Genomic DNA, 24,610 nt, shown 5'->3' on the forward strand with positions numbered 1-24,610 from the left:
ATGACAGCTACTCAGAAGCACAACCTCTTCTCGCCGGAACCTCACTACATCCCTGGGTAAGTGCCAGAGCCCTGGGGGGAGGCTGGGGTCCCCGAGGATGGGGGAGCAGGGCCGGGGCCTAAGGGCTGAAGGTTGCTCGGCTGTGAGGGGAGTCCCAGAGCTGGGTCTCCGGGAAGCTGAGGCCAGAGGGTGGGGCCCTTAAGCAGGAGCCTGGGGACCCGGAAGGCCAGGGAAATGGGAGTGAGGCCGAGGGCCGGAGGGGCCGGGCAGGAGGGCTGGGGCGAGTTCGAGAGGGCCCGGCCAACCTGCCCTGCTGGTGCAGCCGTCCCAGGTGGCCAGCACGTCTGTCGAGAGCAGAAACTGGGGACGGTGCGACAGCTGGGGAGGCTGGCCTCTCCTTCCATACAGCACTCCGCGCTTTAAAGAGGAGATGAGCTGGGGACTTCCCTGGCGGTCCAGTGGTTAGGACTCTGCACTTCCACTGCAGGGGGCACAGGTTCCATCCCTGGTTGGGGAACTAAGTTCCTGCATGCTGCACGGCCAAAAAAAAAAAATTAAAAACATAAAGAGGAGAGGAGCATCCGGAGTAAACTGATGGGCACCGATGCCAGGCCACCTTGCTAGGTGTCCCGCATGTCAACAACAGAAACGGGGGACTTCCCTGGCAGTCCAGCGTTTAAGACTCTGAGCTTCCACTGCAAGGGCCACGGGTTGGATCCCTGGTCAGGGAACTAAGATCCTGCATGCTGTGCGGCACAACCTAATAAATAAGAATAGAAACAGGCCTCCAGAGTGCGTGTGCGCACCAACACACACTCAGACCACGTACAAGGAAAAGGCTGGGAAGAACCAGACCCAACTCTGGTGACACTGAAGAGGCCCTCACCTTCAGCCCCAGCCTCGCTCAGCTTGTTGACTGACAAACCTGCATTCTCTTGAGCAGTTTTTAAGAGGAAAGCAACGCACACCCCTTGGATGTTACACAGGCCCCCGGGCAGCACTGGACACCAGCTGCCCCTCAGGGCTTAGCCATGGTGCCCACACCACTTCCCCACAGGCCTCAGTGACGCTCGGCTCAACCGCCAGTCTCCCGGGTGGCCACCATCTGGGCCCAATGCCCACCATACCTTCCTGGCGGGACCGACTCGTGTATAGTGGGCTCCCCTGTGCCTCAGCCCGAGGCCCAGACCCTGTCACCACCCCTGCAAGGCTTTGCGGCAGGCAGAGCTCCCCGTTCCCTCATCTTTAAGACCCTTGTTGTTGGAAGATGGCTGGGTGGATGGCACCCCGATGGTGGTGATGACAGAGCTCCCCTCCCGTGGGCCAGCCCTGTTCTCAGGGCTTGGCCTGTGCTGCCCATTCAAGCCCCAAGAGCCCCGGACGGCAGGTGCTGCTGTGACCCCATTCTGTAGGCGGGGTCGAGGATCTTGCCTGTGGCCGGTAGGCTGGATCCACACCTGCTCCTCTCTCCTCCACAGCTATGCCGGCTTCTACCCGCAGCTGCGCTACCAGGTGGGGAACACCTATGGGCGCACCACGGCACAGCTGCTCACGGACGCCAGCGTGCAGAAGAGCCCGTGCTCCGTGCTGTCCCCCATAGCCAAGCCCAAGTTCATCGAGGACTTCAGCAAGTCCAAGCCGCCTTTTACGCCCTGCCGTGAACTGACAGAGCCCTATGTCTCCCAGTACACCAGTAAGCCGCCACCCGCCCACCGGCCCTGCAGCCCCGGGACGCCCCGTGCCTGCTGTGGCTCAAGGTTGCCCTGTCCATACAGGTCTGAAGCCCTACAAGAACTCTGAGATCCTGGGCCAGTTCCCACCCCAGGAGGTGGATGCCCAGGGGCCGCTGGGAGGAGAGAATGTATCCAGGCAAGTCCCACTGCCTGCAGGCTTCATGCCCTACCCCCCCTACTCCCCTTGCCCATCGGGCAGGAAGGGGCACTCCAGGGACCTTGGACACCCGGGCCTGTGGTTGGCATTAGGGGAAGAGGCCTGGAAGAGCGCCACCCCTGCCCGTGAGGCCCCCACGCGGTACCAGGTAATTGAGAGACACGTTGGGAGCATTGCGATCAAGCCTCACCCCAGCCAGAGCCCGGTGGGGGCTGGGGCGCCGACTTGCTCCTCCCCATTCCAGCTGTGCCCCTGCAGGAGGGGAGAGTCCCTGCCCCCAGTGCACCAGCAGGAGACACTACATGTGGGCAGCTTCCACAGGCTGCCCCAGCTGGACCACCCCAACCTGATCCAGCGCAAGGCCATCTCAGGTGGGTGCCTGGGGCCGGGGCACGACACGCCCCCACAAGGCTCCAAGGGCCCAGGCAGGACCTGGGGAGAGCAAGTGAGGTGGCTGCCCATGGGCCCTTCCCAAGACTGGGAGCTCCTGCAGGCCCATTCCTGTCTGTTTAGGGAGAGAGAGGAGTCCAGACACACTTCCCTAACCCCCCTGGGAGCAGGTGCGAATGCCCGGGTGGGGGGAGATGGACATGATTGGGAGCGGGACCCTGGCTCCTCCTTCCCCAGGTTATGCTGGCTTTGTTCCTCGGTTTGCCTGGGTGATAGGGATGAATTTTCGCGATGGGGTCGCACAGGCCACGGATGAGTTCGACAAGAGCCAGGTATGCAGACACCATCCCTGGGCGAGCACAGCGGTCTCCATGCTCTGGCTTCCCTGGAGGGAGGAGGCTCTGCCTGGCCCAAAGAGGCTGCTCCCCCTCCGCCCGCCCCCGCCCCCCAAACGTCTTTCTGACTAGGTCTTGGTTCCCTGCTCCGGAGTGTTGTGGACAGATGGGGAAAGACCCCGAGCCACTCATTCCCAGGAGAATGTCAGCCTCGCACCCACCGGGATATTCTGCTCACTGGTTACCAGTTGCGGGTGGCAGCACATGGCAGCGCCTGCCTGTTTCCGCAGTTCCTGCTCAGAAATCCCATCCGTGCCCCGGGCGAGAGGCTGCCCAGAGCGCAGTGGCCTAGCAACACCATCTACAGAAGCCAAGGCCTGATACCTTTCTACATGGGGTTCATACCATGTGAGTGCAGTAGGCTCCCGGCCCCCATCCCAGACAAGGTCATGGTGACAGGTCAGTGGGGAGGCATCCGGCGCTGGGCCCCATTACCCGTGCTGAACCTCAGGCAGGCCAGCTGTGTGACCACAAGTTTCCCTTGGGGCAGGACTACCCAATGTCCCCTCTTCCCCAGTGTAGAAGGGTTTCACAGCCCTGACACTAAAAGTCAGAGGCCAGCTGCCTCCACGCTGGCCTGCTAGAGGTTTCCTGTGCACAGGCCGGACCCTCCTTCAGGAGGCAGGTGCCCAGGGCAGCCCCAAGCTCCCAAGAGTCTGCGTGTTCGCAGGCCGAGCGGACCCCTCCAGCAGCCACTCGCGCGCTCACCCTGCGCACGTGGCGAGCCCACGGGCTCAGCTGCAGTGGTGCCCCTCGCAGCCACGCAGGACAACTACGCACTGACGTTCGGCAACAGCACCCGCAAGGCCTATCAGAAGGAACTGGAGAGGCGCAGCCAGACACTATGAAAACGCTTTAATGGTGGTACCTGTACAGCATATGATGTCAAGACAAGAAGAACAAATACACGCACAGTAAGACGGGGCTATCAGAGAACAGGCTGTGAGTGAATAAAGAGTTCCCACGGCTTCCACGCTTTACCCGGTATCGCACAGCCCTAGGCCACCTCCTCCTCTGCCTCCTCCTCAAACTCCCCCTCCTCCTCAGCCGTGGCGTCCTGGTACTGCTGGTACTCGGACACCAGGTCGTTCATGTTGCTCTCGGCCTCGGTGAACTCCATCTCGTCCATGCCCTCGCCCGTGTACCAGTGCAGGAAGGCCTTGCGGCGGAACATGGCCGTGAACTGCTCCGAAATGCGCTTGAACAGCTCCTGGATGGCCGTGCTGTTGCCGATGAAGGTGGCAGACATTTTTAGCCCCCGGGGTGGGATGTCGCACACGGCCGTCTTCACGTTGTTGGGGATCCACTCCACGAAGTAGCTGCTGTTCTTGTTCTGGACGTTGAGCATCTGCTCGTCCACCTCCTTCATGGACATGCGGCCCCGGAACACAGCGGCCACGGTCAGGTAGCGGCCGTGGCGGGGGTCGCAGGCCGCCATCATGTTCTTGGCGTCAAACATCTGCTGGGTGAGCTCGGGCACCGTCAGCGCCCGGTACTGCTGGCTGCCCCGGCTGGTCAGTGGGGCGAAGCCGGGCATGAAGAAGTGCAGACGCGGGAAGGGGACCATATTGACAGCCAGCTTTCGCAGGTCAGCATTGAGCTGGCCTGGGAAGCGCAGGCAGGTGGTGACCCCACTCATGGTGGCCGACACTAGGTGGTTCAGGTCACCATAGGTGGGCGTGGTCAGCTTCAGGGTGCGGAAGCAGATGTCATAGAGAGCCTCGTTATCAATGCAGTAGGTCTCGTCTGTGTTTTCTACGAGCTGGTGGACGGAGAGGGTGGCGTTGTAGGGCTCCACCACAGTGTCCGACACCTTGGGCGAGGGCACCACGCTGAAGGTGTTCATGATGCGGTCGGGGTACTCCTCGCGGATCTTGCTGATGAGGAGGGTGCCCATCCCGGAGCCGGTGCCGCCCCCCAGCGAGTGGGTCAGCTGGAAGCCCTGCAGGCAGTCACAGCTCTCCGCCTCCTTCCTCACAACATCCAGCACCGAGTCCACCAGCTCCGCACCTTCTGTGTAGTGCCCCTTGGCCCAGTTGTTCCCGGCACCGCTCTGACCTGCAAAAGAGAGCAGCCAGTCACTCTTCGGCCAGGCATGTGGTCACCACTGGTCACCCGTGCCAAAAAGGCCAAATGACACGGCGTGAGGTGACACACAACCCCCCCCACCGCAGGTACAGCAGGTGGACCCCCAAACTGATAAGGTAACGACATACCCGATTAAAAATCAAAAGTTCAAGCTAAAGTAGTTGAACAACAAGCCAGCTGCTCCCACGGGCAGCCTCCGCCAATTCCCAAGAGCAGATGAACTGCCACTGCCTGTGACTCAGCCTGCACGGCTGGCAGATTACATCTGCCTGCTCCTTCCGCGCGTGCGGACAGCTGGGCCTTCCCCCCAAAGCCGCTTTAGGAGAGGGGATTGAGTGACTCGGGAGAGAAGGAGAGTGTCCTTGAACCCCGCTTCTACTGGGAGTGCAGAGTGAATCAGGACCTCGGCTCTACAGTTCTAAAGGTGGTGACCTTGGGCACCCCTTGACCTTTGAGCCACCCTGGCTATCAAGCCACCCGCCAGCCCGATCTGCGGCTCACCGAAGACGAAGTTGTCCGGCCTGAATATCTGCCCGAAGGGCCCCGAGCGCACGGAGTCCATGGTGCCCGGCTCCAGGTCCACGAGCACGGCGCGGGGCACGTACTTGCCACCTGGGGGGCGGGAGAGCGTCAGCGAGGGGAGGGCCGCGGGGCGGCAGGGGGGTGGGGAAAGGGCGAGGGGTCTCACCCGTGGCCTCGTTGTAGTACACGTTGATCCGCTCCAGCTGCAGGTCGCTGTCCCCGTGGTAGGTGCCAGTAGGATCGATGCCATGCTCATCGCTGATCACCTCCCAAAACTGCGGGAGACGCGGGCGGGCCGGGCCGGGTCTGAGTCACGCCTGAGGTGCCCGGAGCCGGCCCCACCCCGGACGGCGCGGCCCTCCCCTCCCCCGCCGCCGCCGCCGCCGCCGCCGCCGGGCCGTCCCCAAGGGCCCTCGCTGCCGCCCCCGCCCCGGTTCCGGTTCGGGCGCCGCGCGGGGCCGCAATGCGGGGCCGCCGCCGCCCGCCCGCTGCCGCCATCTTTCCCGCCGCCCGCTCCCCCCGCCCGGAAGACCTGCGCCGGCCCCGACGCCCCCGCTCACCTTGGCGCCGATCTGGTTGCCGCACTGGCCGGCCTGCAGGTGCACAATCTCCCTCATGGCGTCGGCGGCGGCGGCGGCGGCGGCGGCGGCGACGGGGGGCGGCGGCAGTGGCAGATCAAGAACGAGAGCCGAAGAGCTGGCGCGCAGAGTGGTACAACCGACTCGCCGCCGGTGCTTATATACCCGCCGCACCCGCCCCCGCCAGCCTCGTATTGGGCTTCCAGAGCGAGGCTGGCAAGCGTCCTCATTTGATTGGCTGCAGCTCCGTCAATCGATCCACCTAACGCCCGCCTTCCCAACGCCTCTGGCCCTTTATTGGTCCGCCGCGGCCTCTGCTCTCCCTATCAAAATACCCCCCTCGCTCTGCGGTGCTCTGTCCATTGGGTGTTTCAAATGATTGATTTGTCCTTTCATTGGTTGGCTCCGGAGAGCACGCCGACAGGCCGGCGCTATTGGCTGCGCTGGGCCAGCGTCCTGGTAACCGCCGCAGTGCCGCGGGGACCCACGCGGGCGGGGGCGCGGGCTCGGGAGGGGCCAAGGGGGGAGGGCGGGGGAGGGCCGGCCCGAGGCCCGGGGAAGGCGGGCGGGGCGCGCCCCGTGGGCGAGCGTACAAGCCCGGGCCTACCTTGCGCCCTCTCGAGGGCGGCCGAGCGCAGGTTGCGGGGTTTCCGAGCCGAGGAGCAGCGCGGGGCCGTTCATAACAGAGACATACGGGGCTCAGGGGCCAAGGGGCAGCGGCGGCGGAGGCGGAGGCGGGGCGGGTGTGTCGGTGGAGTCGGTCCCTCCCCCCAGAGCGGCGGAGGCCTTGTGGCTCCCTGCTCCCCTCCTTGGTCCACACGCGTCGCGAGCAGGTGGGGGAGCACGTGGGGCCGCTGCGCCTGGCCGGGGAGAGGGGGCAGAGGAGGGGAGAGGTGGGCCCGGTGGGGCGGGGAGGGGAGAGGAGGGCAGGGCAGGGCAGGGCAGGACAGGGCAGGGCAGGGCGGGAGGGGGCCCTGCCTGGCAGCGGCTTGTTGTGGAGACTGCGCTGGCCCTGCGCCTGTCGCCTTGAGGCCTTGGCCCCAGGAGAGAACGGAGCTGCGTGGAGACGAGGGCAGCGCCCAGGCCTCTGGGCAACCACGGACCAGTACACCTGGGTGGACAAATGTTTTAACTCGTCCTTGATTTTTGTTTGGGGGGAAGAAAAATTTATGAAGGAAAAACAGTTAAATTACACGTGGTCACACCTTTAATCAATCCTTTTAAAAACAGTACACTTGCATTATATTTTCGTAAAATTTAAGAAACCAGGAATTACGCCCTTGCGTCTGCCCTGGACAGCCTCCATTGCCGTGGCCACTGGGTCCTCTCTAGATTCTGATTTTCTCAGTGCGGTTCTTACCCACCTTTGCTCACCAACCCAACGGTGTTGGGGGCAATACCTGGTTATTTGTACCTAAAGAGAATGCGCTGCCCTCTTCACTATGTAATACATGACACTACGGTATCATGGCATACTGCAGCGTTAGGACACGTCATGCTATACTTAATCTGTGGATGGAATTGTTGGGGCAAGCAGCATGCTGGCATAGAGATTAGCCTTTCCATCCCCTGAGAGTGGTCTGCAGCTGCAGTCCTGACCTGGAGGGTGAGTCAGCATGTCAAAGTGCTGGTCAGTCCCCTCCTCCACGCCAGTCCAGGAAGGTGGGCCCGGCTTCTGCTGGCCACAGGCAGTGGCATGTGGGGTGTGCAGGGTCACTGCCTGGCATCTGGGGTTCTCACGGTGCCCTGCAAGGTAGCTTAGCTGCCCAAGCAGCAGTCTGCAAGGCCCTGGGCCTGCAGCAGGGAGGCTCTGGGGCCTGGTAGCATTGAGTTGTCACAAACCCACAAATTGGTGAGAAAGGGAGAAGCTCAGATTTTCCTCCAAGTGAGCCAGTGAGCGGTGCTCTTCGAGATGTTTGTCAAAGCCTTCTCTCCCTGCCCCCCACCCTTGGCTGAGATCTCCACTGGCAAAGGTCCCTGTTTCCTGTGACCAGTGCCCACAGGGCTGGGAGTTCAGCGTGGCACCCCTACTTTACAGGTAACAAAATAGAGGTTGTGTCTCCCACCCAGGTGTGAGCCCCAGAGCCCCCCGTGGCACCAGGTTGTCCACCTTGCCCTCCCAAAGTGAACACTGGCTGGGAACAAGACAGCAGGAAGCTCCCCGTGGCCCTCGGCCAAGGACCACAGTTGCCACTGCTGCCCAGGGCTGGCGGGGGGAAGCCCTGCAGGTCCCCACCCTCAGCCAAGGGTGTTCCTGCTGCAGGGTGGAGAGGTTGGGCTGGGGGGCCAGTCTGGGCCCAGTGCGGATCTGTGGCCCAGCGGGACGCAGGGCAGAGTGGGCAGGGGCTGTGGGAGTGCTAGGCGCCTGGCCCTCCTGCCCCAGCCTGCAGCTGTCCGAGGCATCCACAACGACGGCTCTGTTTACCGGTGGCCATGGTCCCAGCGGGAGGGTGCGTTACCGCCGGTCAGGAGCAGCAGGCAGACAGTCCTCACGGCCTCAAAGGACCCAGCAGTCAGCCTTTGTGGGCGGCCTCACCCGCCCCCGGAAGGAGAGGTGCATGGGGTACTTTCTTCCCCTCTCACTTGCCTTCCCACCATGGGGAGGGGGAGCTGCCCCCTCCATGTCCCCAGGGAAGCAGCCAGGCCCAGTCCCTCCTCAGGGGACTTCCATGGGAGTGAGGTTGATGTCAGAACCACAAGTGTGTCCTGAGGTTAAAAAAGTGGGGGGAAGCCAAAAGGGGGTAATGAGCCTGCCCCAGGGGTCTTGTTCCCATGAGGCCCCTGTGGCTCTCAGAACGTGTGGCTAGCTCCTTCCGAGGCCAGGGTGAGCCCCAGGCTCAGGAGACTTAGGAGCGTGTTGTGGGGGACAGGAGACCTGGAGGGGCTGAGAGGGACTAGGGGACACGGAGGGGGGCGGAGGGACCTGAGAAGAAGTGAAAGGACATGATCATGGACAATAATTGGTCCTAGGGTCCCCTGGTCTCATCTTCCTGACGATTCACACCTGTCCCCCCGGGTTTGGCTAGGTAAACCTGGGGGCCAGGGAAGGAAGGTGGCCCCCATCAGGGCAGCAATCCCGGACCGGGAGGCGGTGACTGGCCGCAGCAGCTAACGGGGCAAACCAGACCCCGAGCGGCCCGCAGGTCTGCGCGTGCGCACCCCTCTCCGTGCGCGACTTATGCGGGGAGACGTGATCCGCCAATGCCCTCCTCTCGTGGCGGAGGCGTGAGGTCGGGCTGGGGTTGTGGGCAGCCCTGGGCTGCAGGGGTGTCCGGTTACCGCCCGGCCGCCAGACAAAAGCGGTCCTGTGTGGAAACCCGCTGCGCTGCGGGGAGGAGCAGGGGCGGGCGGGGAGCGGCCACCTCCCGCACGCTCCACCCCCAGGTGGGCACCTGGCCCAGAGGCCTTCGACCGCCTCGCGGCCGAGGTGTTTCGCGTAGGTGGGGGCCTCCAGGTGCGAGCGGCGCCGGGCGTCGCGGGCAGGACCCACTTCCTGGGGTGGGGGGCACTGAGCACCCCCTTTGCCCAGGCCGGCGGGGTGGCGCCCCTGGCGGCCGGCCAACTGTAGGCCGGCGGACCCGGGAAACCGCGCACTGGCTCGCCTGCCCTGCGCCCGCCCCCGCCCGAAGCCCCGCGCCCGCCCACTCCCCTCCCCGCAGGGCCTCCCCCCCGCCCCCCCCCCGCCCCCCCCCCCGCCCCCCCCCCCCCCCCGCTCCGGCCACGCGCCACCCCGCAGCCCCGTGCTCTGCAGCGCCGCACCGCGCTCTGCGGAAAGAGAGATAGAGGCAGAACGGGAACGGAGAGGAGTAGGGGGTCTTGGGGCCACCCGGGCCTACCTGTCCCCTCCCCACTCCCCGACGCAGCTGCGGAACTCGGGGCCCTGCCGCGGCCACGTGACGTCCTCCAGCCCGACCGCCGACAGGGGGGCTGGACGGCGCAGGAGCTGCCCGCGCGCGTCCTCCGCGGCGGCGGTGCGTGGGAGCCGGTCGCCCTTTCCCTCCTGCACCCACAGGGAAGGCCCCGGCCGCTTCCAGCCTCCCTGGACCCTGAGCCTCTTGCTGCGGGAAGTCTCCACGCTCTGGATTGGCCACTACTTAGGGCCTTCTGTCCCCGGTGGCCGCGGAGAGAAACAGAGTCACAGCTTGGGCCTCGGGGATCAGCTGTGTAGCCGCACCTCCGGGGAAGGCCAGCTCCCACGAGGGCTCAACGCGGGCCCCGGGTGTCCGCTGGGGGGCAGGAACGGCGCTGCCCATGCAGCCCCGGGTTGGGGAGAGAAGACCACCCACACCTGGGTACGGGCTTGTTTATTTGCGAAGAAGGTGATCCAGGTGACGCAGATGTCCGCAGCCACTAGGATCCCTCAGGGTACCCAGAGATCAACGGGGCTGGGGGCGTCCGCCCTTCACAACTGCTGGGAGGCCAGGACCTCGGGGTTCTCGTAGCAGTGGGCCTCCTTGGCCGCAGCCTGAGGGGGGCTGCAGGCCATGCAGGGGCAGCAGTGGCTCACCAGGCGGTCCCAGGGCTCCAGAGAACGGAGCCACAGGGGCAGCCAGGCCCAGGAGCGCAGGCGGCGGGGCAGCCAGGCTGGCCGGTGCCGCTGCAGGATGGCGACCAGGATGGTGAGTAGCACCAGCACAACCAGGGGCCCCCCAACTGCAGCCAGCGCCATACTCCCCGCCAGGGAGAGCCCGAAGGCGGCCAGCGGCAGCAGCAAGAAGCTGAGCAGCAGGTAGGCGATGGCCACCCAGCGGTAGCGGGCAGTCAGGTCCCCAAAGCGCCTGGCCAGTGGGATGGGCAGCCGGAGGACGGGCACCACGTACCACAACAGGATGCCAGCCAGGTTGAAGAAGAAGTGGATGAGGGCGACCTGGAGGGAGGGAGGGCAGGCAGGGTTCAGGAGCCTGGGCTCTGTGGTACAGGGTCCCCTAGGCTCCCCAGGACGCCTGCCCCTCCCTTTCTTGGCAGAAAGGGCACTAAGCCCAAAGGCAGTTTGGGGTCCTGCTTGTTAGCCGAGACAGCCGCCTGGGAGGGCAAATTCTGGCCAGCTGTGTTGGGCCCGCTCTTCCTGCACCCCCCAACACTTGGAGGGTTGGGACCCTAGTACGGCATCCCCATGTGGTAGCTGCATCTATGATGACCCCGTGGATTCGACCTTCCCCTGAGCTGGCTTAGCTTGCCAACGCGTCGTCCACGGTGACCCCGCTCATGTCATCCCTGAGCGGGTTTGGCCACCCAGCCCTGGGCTCTGGCCTGGCTCCTGTGAGGAGGAGTTGCAGGGCCACACGTGGAGGGAACACAACTCCCTCCAGGGGTTGCTGAAGAAGTCGAGGAGTCGGTGTGGTGGGTGCAGTCCGGAGGGCTTCCTGGAGGGGGTGGATCAGGGCCCTGCACTGGGAGGTTCTAAATGGACAAAGAGCCAAGGCAAGAGAGCAGGTGGGAGTCGGGGAAGGCTGGGGTTCATCTCTTCTTGTGGGCAGCAGCCCAGCAAGATCCAGGCTTTCAGGAGCTGCACCTGTTAGGGTGCTGGGACAGAAGCAGTGGAGCACAGGGGATGATCTGGAGAGAATCCGCAGGACTGAATGGGACTGGGCGTGGGGTACACAGCTGGGGGAGGCATCCCGGAGGCAGAATTGTGACCGGGCAAGGGTGCACGGAGGAAGACGGTGAGTCGTCCATGTAGAGACCTGTGGGGTTTAGGTGCCTGGGGGTGGGGGACATCCTAGAGGTGTTGGCAGAGAGGGGCTTGAGGCCCCCGAGGGCCGGGAGGCCTCCAAGGGACACAGCCAGCAGTATGCAGTGGTCCCTCGGGAGAGGTTGGGGGGGGAGCTGCCAGCTGGAAAGGAGGAGAAGGCACCTTGGGACTACAGGATCCTGGAAACGATAAGGTTGCAGGGGAAGAGGAGAAGGCCTGGGATCCTGAGAAATGCCCACAGGGCCCCTGGGGTCCCAGGAGATGAGGAGGCCGCAGGTTTGAGCAGGCAGTCAGAGGTGGGGCCCAGGAGAGCTCGAGCCTGAGGCCCCAGGGCAGGCCTCCCACCTCTGGCCCACGGGGCTGGACAGGAGGGGACTGAGCCTGAGCGCAAGCCCAAGGCCTGTGCTGGGAGTGGGAGGGGCTTGGGGGCAGGGGAGGGGTGCGGGAGGGCGGTACCTGGACGGCGCTGATCAGCATATCCGAAGGGCTGGCCAGGGCAGCCAGCAGGGCCGTGGTGGTGGTGCCAATGTTGGAGCCCAGGAAGAGGGGGTACGCCCGCTCCAGGCTGATCACCCGGACCCCTGGGGGAGCCGGGGGTCGTCACGGGCCCCGGAGCCCCCGCCCCCTCGGTCAGGTGCCCCCTGGCGCGCTCACCCATGAGCGGCACGATGGCTGCGGTGAAGACGCTGCTGCTCTGCAGCACGAAGGTCAGGCTGGCGCCCGCGAGGATGGCCAGGTAGCCGCTGAGCCAGCCCAGGGGGAACGGGAAGTCTGCGGAGGCGGAGCCGGTCAGCCCCAGCCGGGCCTCCTCGCCCCCACCCTCCCCGCCTCCTCGAGGCCCACCGGCGTTGATGACGGTCCTCACGGCCTGGGCGATGCGGCCTCGCAGAGTGGAGTTGAGCAGCTTGACGATGAGGACGAGGCAGGTGCAGAGCACGAGCAGGGAGGCGGCCAGCAGGATGAAGCCCACGGCCAGGTCCGCGAGCGCTGTGCCCTCGAACAGGTGGCGGCCTGGCGGCAGGGCAGGGGAGGGTGAGCGGCAGCCAGCGTGCGGGGGCGGGGCGGGGGCGGGGCAGGGGTGGGCACCGGGCCTCACAGGGCAGCGGCTCCTCGGCGGCAGGGCTGTCCCTCTCAGGGCAGGGGCCCCCAGCGGCCGCTCCACAGTTGCTGCGGTTCCCTGCAGTCTGGGGAGGCAAGGCGGGTTGGGCTCAGGACAGGCTCCGGGTAGCCAGGACCGGGTAATTCAGTGGGTCGGAGGTCAGGGGTCAAAGGCACCTCACCGTCTGCCCGTTGGTGCCACACCATCGCTTAATGAGGCTGCTGTTGGTAGCGTTGCCCCTGCCGCTGCCCGTAATGACATCAGCGTCCAGCTGGGGGACAGAGGAGTCTGGGTCTGGTGTTGGACTCCCCGGGGGCTCCGAGGACCGCAGCCCGGCCCACTGCGCTCTCTCTTCCCCCAACCGACGACGCCCTGCCCAGATCTGCCTCGGCTGTCGCCACCTCCCCAAGAAACCCCTCCCCCCCGCCAGGCCTGGCATGTGGGTCCTGCCGGAAGCAGCGGCTGGCCTCACCTGCACGATGAGGCGTGTGAGCGGCCGTGTCAGCACCTTGAGGATGTCAGGCGCGTGCCCCCCGGGCTGCAGGCTGGCAGTGCCCAGGGCCAGGGCGCTGAGCCTCTCCAGGGGGGCCGCGGCACTCTCCAGCGGCAGCAGGATCAGCGCCGTGAGCCAGTTGAAGACTCCGTGCACGGCTGAGCCGCCGAAGGCCCTGAGGCCACACGGAGTTGGGTGGTCGGAAGCCTCAGCCTCAGCCCCTGCCCTCCCCCGCACCTCACTCACCTCCGAAACTCGTCCCGGTCCCCCGACTGCGCCATCGAGACCAGGGTGCTGGTGATGGATGTGCCCACGTTGACGCCCATGATGACGGGCACAGATGCCCGGACGCTCAGCACTGTAGGGGCGCTGCATCAGCCTCTCGCCCCTCGCCCCGCCACCACCATCCCGGGGGGGGGGGGAGGGGCACTCACGCTTGGAGGCCACCATGCTGACCACGATGGAGGAGGACGTGCTGGAGCTCTGCACGAGGACCGTGACCAGCACGCCGATGACCAGTCCAGCCACGGGGTTGGACAGCACCACGTTGTCCTTGAAGATGTCTCCAGCTACTTTGCCTACGCCCGGGAGACAGGTGCCCTGAGGCTGGGGAGGGTTGGCTGGCTGCCCCACCCCCAGCCACCTGGCCGGTCACTCACTGCCCAGCAGCTGGAAGGCAGAGCTGAGGGTGTCCAGGGAGCAGATGAAGAGGTAGAGGCTGCCCAGGAGCCCACAGGCCTTGAGGAAGCCAGCAACCACCTGGAGCACCCTGCCGGCCGTGCTGAGCTCTGAGGACAGAGGGCAGGGCTGTCCTCAGCCAGTCCCCACCCTGCCCTCCCCGGCTCCCCTTCCAGGCCCCTTCCTCTTCTCCCTGCTCCCAGGACAGGGCCAGGGTCCCGCTCCTCTGTTCCTTTGCAGAATGGCCAAGCAGACAGCCCCTTCGGGCCTCCGGGGAGCCTCACTGCCCGCAGCAGGGAGGAGGGGGAGCAGGTGGGCGGGCAGGCCGTTGAGCCGAGGGACCAGGGCGCCCTGGCGGTGGTCTGCGTGGCGGGTTTCCGTGGGGCCTGTTGGGGCAAACCCCCTCCTTGCTCTCTCTCCCCAAGAAGCCTGTCACGCTCACGCCCTGGCGAGTCGGAGCCTCGTTTGTCCGGTTACCCAGCCTCTCCAGACCTACCTTTCCAGGACTGGCCAGCGTCCTTCAGCTGAGGGAGGGCCCAGGGGTCCACATCCCCGTCTTCCAAGATGGGGGAAGAACCGGAGGTCCCTGCAGGGGTCAGGGTCAGGTAGGGCCAGGAACCTAGCTGTTTCCTGGACACCTTTAGGTGGCGGCAAAAGGGGGTGGGGGGACTGCGGCACAGGGGCTTGGGGTGAGGGACAAGAGTGGGAAGGAGGGGGGCCCCTCACTGTTCTGGCCCCTGGGCTCTCCTGGGGACGGATGGGCTGGAGCCCCTCTCCCAGCTTCCCCAGAGCAATGGGTCAGGGGCCAGGTGGGTGGGCAGGGAGGCAGGCCGAGGCTCCGGGACCCCGGGGCTCCTGGTACCTGCATTTCCCAGCCTCTGGTCCACCAGGCCAACTGTGTCCAGAGTGGCAGGAGGGGCCTGGGCGCAGGTGAGGGAATTCGGCATGGATTTTGGGCAGGGACAGGCCCAGGCCCAAGTCTAGATCTGCTTGGGGGAAGGGCAGTTCAGACACAGCTCCTCCCCCTGCCCGCCAGGTCTTGGGGTCCCCAGGCCTGAGACCTCACCGCTGTCCTCCCTTCCCACCCGCTGTTGGCCTTGGTGACCTTCCCCTTCCTCCGTCCGCAGGGGGATGGCTACAGTGACCTCAAGTGGCTGTCACGTGAGCCCAGTCCAGTTTGGGGGGACAGAGTTGAGGGAGCCCTGGCTCCGTTGCTGGAAGAAGGCCTGGTGGGTGGCCTAGGGTGCTGGGGGGTGGCCGGAAGTGGTCGGGAGCCGGGGACTCGGGGACCTCTCCTATCAGGTGTCACAGAGACCACTGCAGCCAGTCGCTGCTGAGACTTTGGCATTTGGTACCAAACGGCAACATCTCCGCTTGATAAGGGCCCCACCTCCAGTGATGGGGAGCGGGACAGGGGGCTGGGTCGCCCCCACCCCACCTCAAGGCTCCCTCCTCAGCCTGCTGGGTCTGGAGCCCCCATCGAGCCCCCTACCTCGGCTCCCAGTGCCCAAGGCCCGGGAGCTGGGGAGCCTGCTGCCCCCCCTCCCTCCTGCTGCCCCCAAGCTGCTCTCTCACCCTCAGCTCCTAGAGAGTGGGGGGGGCGCCTAAGCCCTGGGCCTGGAGGTCACCCAGCCCTGACCCCAGTGTCCTGGGTCCCCACCTGGTTCTAGAAGCTCCTACCTGTGTGGGTAGTGAGGGGCACCTTCGGGGAGGAGACACAGGCCAGGAGCAGCTGCAGGTCAAAGATCCGCTGGGCGCACACATGACCTGCTGTGTACTGAGCCCCATTAATGTTTACCCAGGAGCCGAGGCCCCCGAGGGGTACCATTGCAGCCCCAGTACCTGCCTTGTCCAGGCCCCACTGTCACCCAGGGGTGTTGCGGGGCTGGGCAGGTGGCCCTTAGTGCTGGACTTCCATGAATGGATGTCTCAGTGACACTACCGGATGCTGCATGCTGCCTGCCCAAGGCTGGGGCTCTGGCTGGCCAGCCTGGGGACCCCTTGGGAAGTCTGCCCTGAGCTCTACAGACCTCACTGTGGTTTTCCTACCCCGGTCAGATGGCCAGAGGGAAGCCCTTTGCACCAGGTAGGCGGGGAAGGCAACAGCCCCTGAGGTCATCCAGTTCAGGTCTGGGCTTGGGGCAGGGCTGGGCCTGGCAGAGCTCCCAGCGGGCTCAGCCCCAGTGGTGGTCAGCAATGGTCACGGTCACGGGTGTCATGCCTGCATCTGCAAGGGGGAGGGTGGGCGAGGCTCCTCCCCCAGGCCACATTGCTGCCCAGCCCACTGCCCAGGCTCACCTGGACCAGGAGACTCGGCCCATCCCGTTCTCCCTCCAGCTGAGCCCTGACCGGCCCCTTTGCTCGTGGAGTGCCTCTTATTGGGGTCAGTCCCCTTCCTGCGCCTGGGATGTGGGGAGGAAGAGCTGCCCAGCTGGGGCCGGCCCCTCCCCGTCAGGCCTGGTCTTCCCGGCCCCCTGCTTGCTGCCCACCGGTCGCTGGTGCAGGGGGACTTTGTCCCCGGGAAGGAGGAGGGTTCTGAGTGTCCTCTCAGCACATTCTCTTGTCCGCCCCTGCCGCCCGCTGCCCGGGGCGGGCCCCGCGGGCCCTCCCAGGGGCTCCTTCCTGTGCGGGGGCGGGGATGCTGCAGCCCAATTGGTGGGGTCTGCGTCCACTGTCTCCAGCACGTGCTCTGGTCCCTCCGAAGGGTCTGTCTGGTGGCCACCGGGAGGCAGAAGGAAGCTGAGGGCCTGGCATGGGAGCGGCTGTCCTGAGCCGCCCCTCAGGCAGGTCCCCCCACCCCGGGCCTGGACCTCCTCGGACACCTGTGGCAGCAGTGACTGTGCCTGCGGGGGACCCTCCCCAAACAGCTCCCGAACATCGCAGGGCTGCCTCACAGGCCAGGGGTGAAGGGAGAGGCCCTCCCTCCCTCCGGGCTCACGCTTCTGAGCCGTTCTGTAGAGGAGGGGAGACCTGCTCCCGCAGGACCGGGAACAGCTTCTGCCGGGCCCTGCCGCTCTGGCCTGCAGCCCAGTCCCCGGGGTCTGGGCCCCAGACCCTTTCAGGAGCCACCCTCTGAGCTGGGTCTGGACCCGGGCTGGGCTTGCAGGTGACTCTGACAGCAGCACCCCTCCCCTGCACACAGACCAGCGCGGGGCCTGGGAATCCTGGCTGGGATTCCAGCTCCTACAGGGGCTTATGGTACTGGTACTGTGGACACAGCTCCCGACCTTAGGTTGTGGCCCCGGGGTGAACACGCGGAGTGGCACCCGGGACACTCTGCCGCCAGGCTGTTCTGGGCAGGTGTGCCAGAGGTTCTGGGCAGGCGTGCTGCAGACCGGCCGGAGCTCAGGCCTCGGGGCTGCCTGGGGGGTCCCAGCAGAGGCCGCTGCAGCCCCAGCAGCAGCATCTGGGCTGTGGGAAGTGGGGCTGGGGGCCCAAGGCGGGGCAAAGCCTGGCTGGCTGCTGAGTGATGGCGGTGCTGCCTTTGAGGGGCGTGGGGGGCTGGGGTTCTGTGCGAGGCAGCTCCCGCTGAGCCCTGACGGCCAGGAAGGCGGCCAGGTCGAGGTCCAGCATGGCCACCCCTCCACGGGGCGTGGGTGTGCTCTGGCGGCACTGCGGGCAGGGGATCCAGCGCTGCTCGTGGGCTGGCGTGTCCAGCCGCCGCACGCACGCCTGGCAGAAGGTGTGGCCGCAGTAGAGGCGGCGGGGTAGGTGCCCAGTGAGGTCATAGGCCGAGTAGCAGATGACGCAGTCGCCTCGCTGGGTCCCAGCGGCTGTGCCCTCTTCGGAGGCCCGGGGACCCTCTGGCGGCAGCATCCTGGGGGAGGCATGCAGGGGGGCTGCAGCCTACCCATCCCAGGCTGCCCATGCTTGTCCTGCATGGTTGGGGCCTCAGCACCAGAAGCCCCCCCGGAGGACAGGAGCCCAGGAGCCCAGGCCTCTGCAGACGCGGGAGGGTGGGTGGTGGCCAGTGGGCTGGTGGACACCAGGCTCTGGGCACAGCCTGGGTCCCTGTGGCAGCTGTCTGGTCTCTCTCAGTGGCCCTCGTGTGCCATCCCAGGCCCAAACCCACCCCAGCCTGCCTGAGCCCCAGGCCTCTCTTACCTGCATCCGCTCTGCTGGGTGGCTATGTCCAGCCAGAGGGTGGCTGGGGGTAGGGGGGACCCAGGGCGCCCTGCGGCTCCCTCCTTGGGGCTCGCGTTACTGGCCTACCACGGACCAGGCAGCAGGGAGGCAGGTGGTGGCTGTGGGCAGGCGTGGGCTCCCCTTTCAGCCACAAAGAGCTTGCAACTGGATCCACCAGCACCACCAACTCATGAGGAGATAAGGGCCCCCCCCCACTCTGCCTGCCCCGCCCCCTTCATGCGCAGACCCGGCTCCACTAACCCCTCACCCAGGCCTGGCTTTGCCACTCAACTTTGCCCATCTTCCTGCCTCGTCCACCCAGACCTGCCCCACCCCACCCGCACTCTCATACTCCACCCCCACCTCATGATGGGAAAGCTTTTTGGCTTTGACCTGGGTGATGCCTGTTCTTCAGCTCTTAGTTCAAGCGTCACCTCCTCCAGGAAGCCTGCCAGGACCCCCACCAGCTCAGAGCTCTGCGGGGTCCTTCTGCTCTGTGGCTCGAGCACAGTGTGTGTGTCCATGTTGATTTGTCCCATTGCCTTTGTCCCTGTCTGGGCTGGGCCTGTCATGTTCCCATCACAAGCCAGCCCCATAAGGCTCCAAGGAGGCCCTCAAGCACAGGAGTGGAGATCCGCACTCACACAGAGACCACCCAGAAACTCTCTGAGGTGCAGGGCACCGTGGGCAGCTCCGGATGCCCTTCTCAGAGGCCATCTCCCCCTGGCATCTGCCTGGTCAAAGCCTTGGGGCCAGCCCAGTGACATAGCAGAATGGGGTGTGTTGGGAAGGGTCGGGTTGAGGTCAGGACCCCAGAACCCTCTCTGTCCCGCTAGTGGAAGCCAGGCCCAAAGGGTCCCCTCCTTACTCCTGCCATCCTGGCAGGCCCCCGCCTCCTGGACTGGTCAGACGGGTTTTGGTGGCTGGCCCGGGTGGGGTCATCTTCCTGTGCGGGCCAGTCATGGGGCAGGGCTGGGAGCCTGAGCCCCATGGAGTCAGGCCGGTGACACGCCTGCCCACGCCCAGGGGCCAGTCCTGCCGTGTGGCCAGTCACCAGGGGTCGGGGGAGGGCTGGCACCAGGACCCGTCCATCCTGCGGGGCCAGCTTGGCCTCCTCCTCCGGCTCTCTCTGCCCGGTCCCGGAAACATCAGTGTGCCTGGTACTGGCCTCGCTGCTCAGTCTTCACACCGACATCCTGGCCTCACCCCCGTGCCAAATGGCTCAGCTCCCCACATGCCCCCGACGCGGGTGTGCTGTGCTGCTCGGACGGGGGGAGATGGGTCTGGCCCGGCGCCTTCTCTGCCCACCTCCACAAAGCCCAGGCCCCAGAGGCAGGACGGCGGGAAGCAGCACACAGCAGGTGTTCAGGAATTGGGTGTTCTGTGGGAAACCAGAAAAACACCCCGGCCGAGGCAGGGCAGTGACTCACGGGCGGGCAGGGCTTGGTGCTGGCCACCTGGGCTCCCGCTCCTGGAAACGTGCCCGCGCTGGGCCCACCCACCACTGTGCTGCCAACGCGGTCCTCCTCCTGGAGGCCGCTCTCGGGCTCTACTCCTGGTTCCAGGCACAGCAAGCTCCTGCTGTCTGACCCGCAGACTCTCCTGTCTCCCAGGCTCACCCTCAGCCCCAGGGAATGCAGGGCAGCTCAAACCCAGGCCTGACCAGCCATCCTGTACAGCCTCTGGGCCAACCTGAGAGTGCAGTGCAGGTTAGGTTGTCATGAGGCTGCCCGACCCCGGAATGTCCCATAGAGGCTGGCAGCCTGTGGTGGCGTCTAGCCTGGGACCCTCCCGAAGCGGGTAGCAGCAAAGGAGAAGAGTGGCCGGGACGAAGCTCGCTCTGCTTTATTGCCTGGCCCTGGGCCTTGAAGAGGTGGTCAAGGGTGTCCCCGGGGCTGCCATCATGGCCAGTGCCCAGGGCTCTGTTTTCAGGGGCGGGGGCTGAGCTGTCAGCCTTCTCGGTGGGTAGGTGCCGCTGTCCAGGGTGGGGAGCGGCCAACACCCATGACAACAGGCCAGTGGCTGTTCCAACTGTCCGGGCACTGCTGTGGCCACCTGAGCAGAGGCCCGGGCTTGCCATGTGGGGCCGTCCCGCAGCAGGCCCTGCGGCCCAGGGGCCAGGCTAGGAAATTACACAGCAGCAGCTGTGGCAGCGGCAGAAGCGGGGGCAGTGGCAGCAGGAGCAGCAGGGACAGCACCAGCAGTGATGGGCAATGGCGTCGCTGCGCCCCACCGGCGGCAGGCCAGCGTAGGGCAGTCCTGCCTGCTGCTGCTGCCCACTGCCATCGGGGGTGCAGGGCTGCTGCCAGGCCTGCTGGCCCCGGATGGAGGCAGCCCCCTCGGCGCCCTTGGGCCCTGGGGCCTCCTCGGTAGGCTCCAGGGTGCAGGACCCCACGGGCAGAGGCTGCGACTCCGAGGAGGATGGAGCCGCCTCCGGCTGCTGCCCCAGCTCGGGCCGCAGGTGAGCCCTCGGGATGCTGACGTGGGCATACGGGTCCTTGATGAGCATCTCAGGGGGGTCCATGGCTTGGCCTGGCAGGGGTGGGCAGAGGAGACAAAATCAGCTCAGTGGAGGGGAACCCAAGAAAAGCCAGGCTGTGGAAGCGCCTGAGTGTGTGTGAGGCCTATGTGTCAGTGCGTGTGCAAGGTAGCGGAGTGTAGGGAGAGTGAGGGCCAGCGTCTCCTAGCTGCCCCCAGGTGTCCCCCGCCCTCCCTGAGAGACAGTGCCCTGTGATGGAGCTGGGAGTCGGGTGGGGGCCTGGGAGATGCAGCTAACCTGGTCCTACAGGGGGTGCGGAAGCCCCTCAGCCCAGGACCCACCTGAAGTGGTGACGGCAGCAAGCTGTCCTCTTGTTCCCTGGGCCGGGTCCCAGTGCCTGTGAGCTGAGCGACTGGCAGCTGCCTTTTCCCTCCTGGGGAGGGGTGGGGCTGTGGGCGGGGCTCAAAGATGGGGTTCCCAGGATCCCAGGAGGCCCCAGCTCCTGGAGCACAGCGGCCACCCACCCTTCCTTTTTTGGATGGGCGTTGACTGCGGCCTGGCCTCCCAGGGACATTGCCAGCCTGGGTGATTCAGCCTCAATGCATCTGGGGCATGTCCTGGCCCTCCAGGGACCTGCAGCTCACCGGAACGCAGGACAGGAGGCGAGTCTGGGGTCAGGCCTGCAGGTGGTCTTGGGGGCCCAGCCATTACTCACACGTCTCAAAGCCTCTGCTTTGAAGCAGAGGGCAGAGGTCCTCACTGTGACCCAAGCCTCTACCCCGCAGGCAGAGACCAAGATGTTTGCAAACACACGGCTTGGAGGTTTGCTGTTTTTTTTAACTGATAAGAAATGCTTGGTTTACACACCTTTGCCGATAAAACTTACTTATCTTACGATTGGCGACGTGGGCTTCATACACAAGTGACGTTTCTAGCTCATTTCTGAAACTACAGTTTCCCTCTGGTTGGTGGCCTCGTGGGCCACAAGCCCCCGATCCCTCAGCGTCCCCATCCTTGGCCCTCGCATCCCCTCCATCTGTGAGGTGGCACATAGCACCTGCCATACAGGGTCGCTGTATGTGGGGGGTGGATGTGAGCACTGGGGTCTTGGGTTTGGGCCTGGCACGGTGAGCTCCGCTTGGGGCAACCGGGACAGTAGGGTGTGGCCTGGACACGCACCCCTAGTCCTTGGCGCTCGGGGGGAACCCCCAGGAAGGGCGGGATCAAATCAGACACGGCCCAGAGGCCAGCTGACCAGAGTGGCCTGCATGGGGCCGGTCAGACCGGTCCGGACATGAGTAGTACCGATGCGGCACCAGACGTGGGGAGAATTAGGCCCAAAGACCGGGAGTTGGGAGGCAGACAACAGAGGCCCAGTGCGCAGGCGCCAGAAGCCCCGCCCACAGCCCCTACAGATTCTGCCCCTTGCTGAGAGGAGGCTGGCGCATGCGCAAAACAGGACTGACAGGGCAGGGGTGGAGGTGCGCCCGGTGGGAACTATATTTCCCAGAAGCCTCTGCGCTCAAGGGTTTTCCTAAACACCAGGTTCGGGGTCAGCTGGCCTCATCTGTCCAGGACCCGGCTTGGGCTGCACCAGCTCTGAGCCGCCCGGCTCGGGAGGCGTGGGTTTCGGCGGGCTCTGGGCGGGAGCCTTGCACTGGGTGGACTTCAGCTCTAGGGGCGGGGCCTCGGGTAGGGGGTGGGACCTAGTGGCCGGTACCACCTTGGGTACGCGCCTCGGGAGGTGGTGGGGAGATGAGTAAAGCCCTTGCCGAGGCTGGACGCCCAGTCCTCCCCTGGCCGGGGCTGCCGCAGTTACCCTGCCTTCGCGCCAGGGCCCCATAAGCACCCCGCTGCCCCTCCCACGGGGCACCTGCTCACTAGCACACATGCTCTCGCTGAATGGTGGAGGACACTGAGGCGCAGGCGCTAGCCTGAGATCGCAAAGAGCGGCAAAGTCAAGGCCTATGGGCCACGGATGCCTCTCCAGCCTGTTTTGCCCGCGTGGGGCCCTTTATCAGGAACGCCGACCTTTCCGGGCTCTGTTGCCTGCAGGACTTGGGGCTAGGTCTATAGCCAGGTGCAGTCTGGCCTGTACAGAGCAGAGGAGCTGTGGCCAGAAGGGGCTGGGACTGTCCAGGGTTAGGTGCATGGCCCAGTGCTGATCAAAGGAGTGCCAGCATGCCACGTGGTGGCCCTGGCAGGTTAGGGAAAGGCTCTCTGGAGGCCCATGCAGCCCTGGTCCCTTGCCCTGTATTTGTCAGCATGTCCTCTGTCCTCTCTCTCACCTGAGAGCTCCTCACAGGCAGAGGGCGTATCACAGGGGGGGCAGGGAAGCCTGGCCTGAGGAAGAAGCAGAAAGGAATGGGGCCTCTGTGCTGGGTGCGGTCAGGTTAGCACACAACTCTGTGACAACGGGACACGTGCTGACCTGCTGGGATGCCGGAAAGGGCCACCCCACCCTGTGTAGGTGCGTGTCCTCCCTGAGCTGCCCCATGGCGGCCTGTCCAGCTGTCTGTTTGACCTTCCACCTACCCCTCACACCACCCATCTGTCCAACTGTCCTGTCCTTGGAGCATTCTCCCAACTACCGTTCCTCCCTCCCTTCACTCCTCTGGTCGTCGCTTGCCCGCCCCTGCTCACCCTCTTCTGTCACATCGCGGTCTGTGAGCCTGCCAGCGCTGGAAACAGCCTGCTGCACCTGTGATCCAGAAAACCCTGGAGGCATTCCCACTGGGGGTCCAGTGGAAGGACAAGCAGAGACCCTGACTCTGGGGGGGGACACAAGGCAGTCCCACGGTGGGGTCCTGGGAACCAGCTTTCATGACCAACCCCGGGCTCTCTCCTCCCCTTCCTCCCTCTGGCATTGTGAGAGCTCAAAGCAGGCTTTCCCTTCCAGAATTGAGGCGGGGGGCTTGACTAGGACCCAGGCTCAGCCAGACGGGGACGGGGAAAGGGGAGGCGGGAGGGGGCGCGCCGCGGGGATCCTGACCCCCACGCGGCCCGCGGGGGGAGGAGGAGGGCGACCCCGAGAGCGGGCGCCAGGCCCGCGTTGGCTCGAGGGGCGGCAGAGACACTGGCCCCGCCCCGCGGACCCCGCGCGGGTCCCCAGACGGGGGGGTGGCGCTGCGGGCGCGGGCGGGCGCCGCGCGCACTGCGGTCCCCGCGCCTCCGCCGCAGAGCGCGCCACGCTCGGCACGCACCTGCCGCCGCCGCCGCCGCCGCCGCCGCCGCCGCCGCCGCCGCGCCGAGCCGAGCCCCGCGCCCCACGCCCCCGGGAGCCGCCGCGGCCCGGCCATCGCCCGAGGTCGCCGCCAGAGCCGCCGGAGCCGCCGGGCCAAGGCGCGGGCGCCGCATCCAGGCCTGCCTTTGAGACAACCTCTGCGGCGGCGGCGCGCGGCCCGGCCGGGGACGCCAGGCTGGGGCAGGTGAGTGCGGGCGGGGCGGGACAGCGCGGGGTCGCCGCTCGCCGGCCTCCACTCCTAGGCAGAGGTCGGGCCTCGGGAACGGGGACTGGGGAGGGGGCTGGGTTCCGAGTCTGGCGAGGGTAAGGGTCAGAGGTCGGGCGCCCTGTCTTTTGTGCAGGGTGATGGTGAGGGTGAGGGTGAGGGTGAGGGTGAGGGTGAGGGTGAGGGTGGGCCCGGGCGCTGCCCTCACGCTGTCTCTCACCTGCAGCTCGGGCCCGGTGCAGGCCTCTCCTCTGCTCCCGCCGCCGCCGCCGCCGCTGCCGCTGCCGCCGAGCTTGCAGCCCGGGTCCTTCCGCAGCCAGGGCTCAGGCTAGCTGCCTTCCCTGGGCGCCCTGTCCTGGAGCCATGGGGCCCACCTAGCCCCTGCCTGCCCGGATGTCCCGGCCCCGGGACGGCTGATCTCGGCTGCAGGGGGACACCCCCCAACGCCCCCTCGCCAGCCTCAGCAGCCAGAGACCCTGGGTGAGCCCCTGGGCCCGACCTCCAGCCCAGGGCAGTCTCCCACACCCCCCTGCCCCTGTTCCTCTCCTCCTCCCCCGCTCCTTCCTCTTCCTCCTCGGACTGGACCTGAGAAGCCACTGTGGCCACTGGGGGGGGCCCTTCCCCCCAAGCTCTTGCCAGCCTCCCCCAGGAGTCCACAGGGCATCCAGGGTCCCCACCAGGCCTGGCGGGACCAGGATGCTGCCCCCTCTCCTCCCCCCCGGCCCCACCCAA

The 24,610-nt window shown here is 66.1% G+C and overlaps 6 protein-coding genes across 8 annotated transcripts; 1 reads left to right on the top strand and 5 right to left on the bottom strand.

Annotated features, from left to right (window-relative positions):
- CIMIP2A (ciliary microtubule inner protein 2A) lies at positions 1-3,523 on the top strand. The gene is made up of 7 exons (XM_068553668.1): positions 1-56; positions 1,479-1,693; positions 1,776-2,038; positions 2,135-2,261; positions 2,518-2,612; positions 2,906-3,023; positions 3,435-3,523. Exons 1-7 carry the CDS (start codon positions 1-3, stop codon positions 3,521-3,523), a joined length of 963 nt encoding a protein of 320 aa, XP_068409769.1.
- On the bottom strand, positions 3,516-6,004 carry TUBB4B (tubulin beta 4B class IVb). Its single transcript, XM_068553667.1, has 4 exons — positions 5,846-6,004; positions 5,452-5,560; positions 5,265-5,375; positions 3,516-4,733 (listed from the first exon to the last, which is right to left on the bottom strand). The coding sequence occupies exons 1-4, from the start codon at positions 5,900-5,902 to the stop codon at positions 3,673-3,675; spliced, it is 1,338 nt and encodes a 445-aa protein (XP_068409768.1). The 5' UTR covers positions 5,903-6,004; the 3' UTR covers positions 3,516-3,672.
- Positions 6,005-10,150: 4,146 nt separating this feature from the next.
- Positions 10,151-16,222, bottom strand: SLC34A3 (solute carrier family 34 member 3). 3 transcript variants are annotated; one of them, XM_068553664.1, is made up of 14 exons: positions 16,124-16,222; positions 15,506-15,595; positions 14,688-14,811; positions 14,322-14,411; positions 13,807-13,935; positions 13,582-13,725; positions 13,394-13,505; positions 13,127-13,322; positions 12,836-12,925; positions 12,652-12,739; positions 12,399-12,566; positions 12,210-12,326; positions 12,012-12,136; positions 10,151-10,730 (listed from the first exon to the last, which is right to left on the bottom strand). In XM_068553664.1, the coding sequence occupies exons 3-14, from the start codon at positions 14,770-14,772 to the stop codon at positions 10,266-10,268; spliced, it is 1,809 nt and encodes a 602-aa protein (XP_068409765.1). In that variant the 5' UTR covers positions 14,773-14,811; positions 15,506-15,595; positions 16,124-16,222; the 3' UTR covers positions 10,151-10,265. The 3 variants fall into 3 exon arrangements, with proteins under 3 accessions (XP_068409765.1, XP_068409766.1, XP_068409767.1); XM_068553666.1 differs by lacking the exon at positions 10,151-10,730 and adding an exon at positions 10,751-11,263; XM_068553665.1 differs by lacking the exon at positions 16,124-16,222 and having other exon boundaries at positions 15,486-15,509.
- Positions 16,223-17,170: 948 nt separating this feature from the next.
- On the bottom strand, positions 17,171-20,030 carry RNF224 (ring finger protein 224). Its single transcript, XM_068553178.1, is given in 5 exon segments — positions 17,171-17,642; positions 18,314-18,616; positions 18,862-19,079; positions 19,381-19,505; positions 19,781-20,030. Coding segments are annotated over 5 exon segments (1,368 nt in total).
- On the bottom strand, positions 19,833-22,772 carry CYSRT1 (cysteine rich tail 1). Its single transcript, XM_068553628.1, has 3 exons — positions 22,718-22,772; positions 20,771-20,862; positions 19,833-20,482 (listed from the first exon to the last, which is right to left on the bottom strand). Exon 3 carries the CDS (start codon positions 20,472-20,474, stop codon positions 20,073-20,075), a length of 402 nt encoding a protein of 133 aa, XP_068409729.1. The 5' UTR covers positions 20,475-20,482; positions 20,771-20,862; positions 22,718-22,772; the 3' UTR covers positions 19,833-20,072.
- On the bottom strand, positions 21,964-24,542 carry LOC137770472 (proline-rich protein 2-like). Its single transcript, XM_068553179.1, has 3 exons — positions 24,459-24,542; positions 23,422-24,185; positions 21,964-22,363 (listed from the first exon to the last, which is right to left on the bottom strand). The coding sequence occupies exons 1-3, from the start codon at positions 24,540-24,542 to the stop codon at positions 21,964-21,966; spliced, it is 1,248 nt and encodes a 415-aa protein (XP_068409280.1).
- Positions 24,543-24,610: the final 68 nt, after the last annotated feature.

The sequence above is a fragment of the Eschrichtius robustus genome, chromosome 10 (assembly GCF_028021215.1).
Source record: "Eschrichtius robustus isolate mEscRob2 chromosome 10, mEscRob2.pri, whole genome shotgun sequence".
In the NCBI taxonomy this organism is placed as follows: Eukaryota; Metazoa; Chordata; class Mammalia; order Artiodactyla; family Eschrichtiidae; genus Eschrichtius; species Eschrichtius robustus.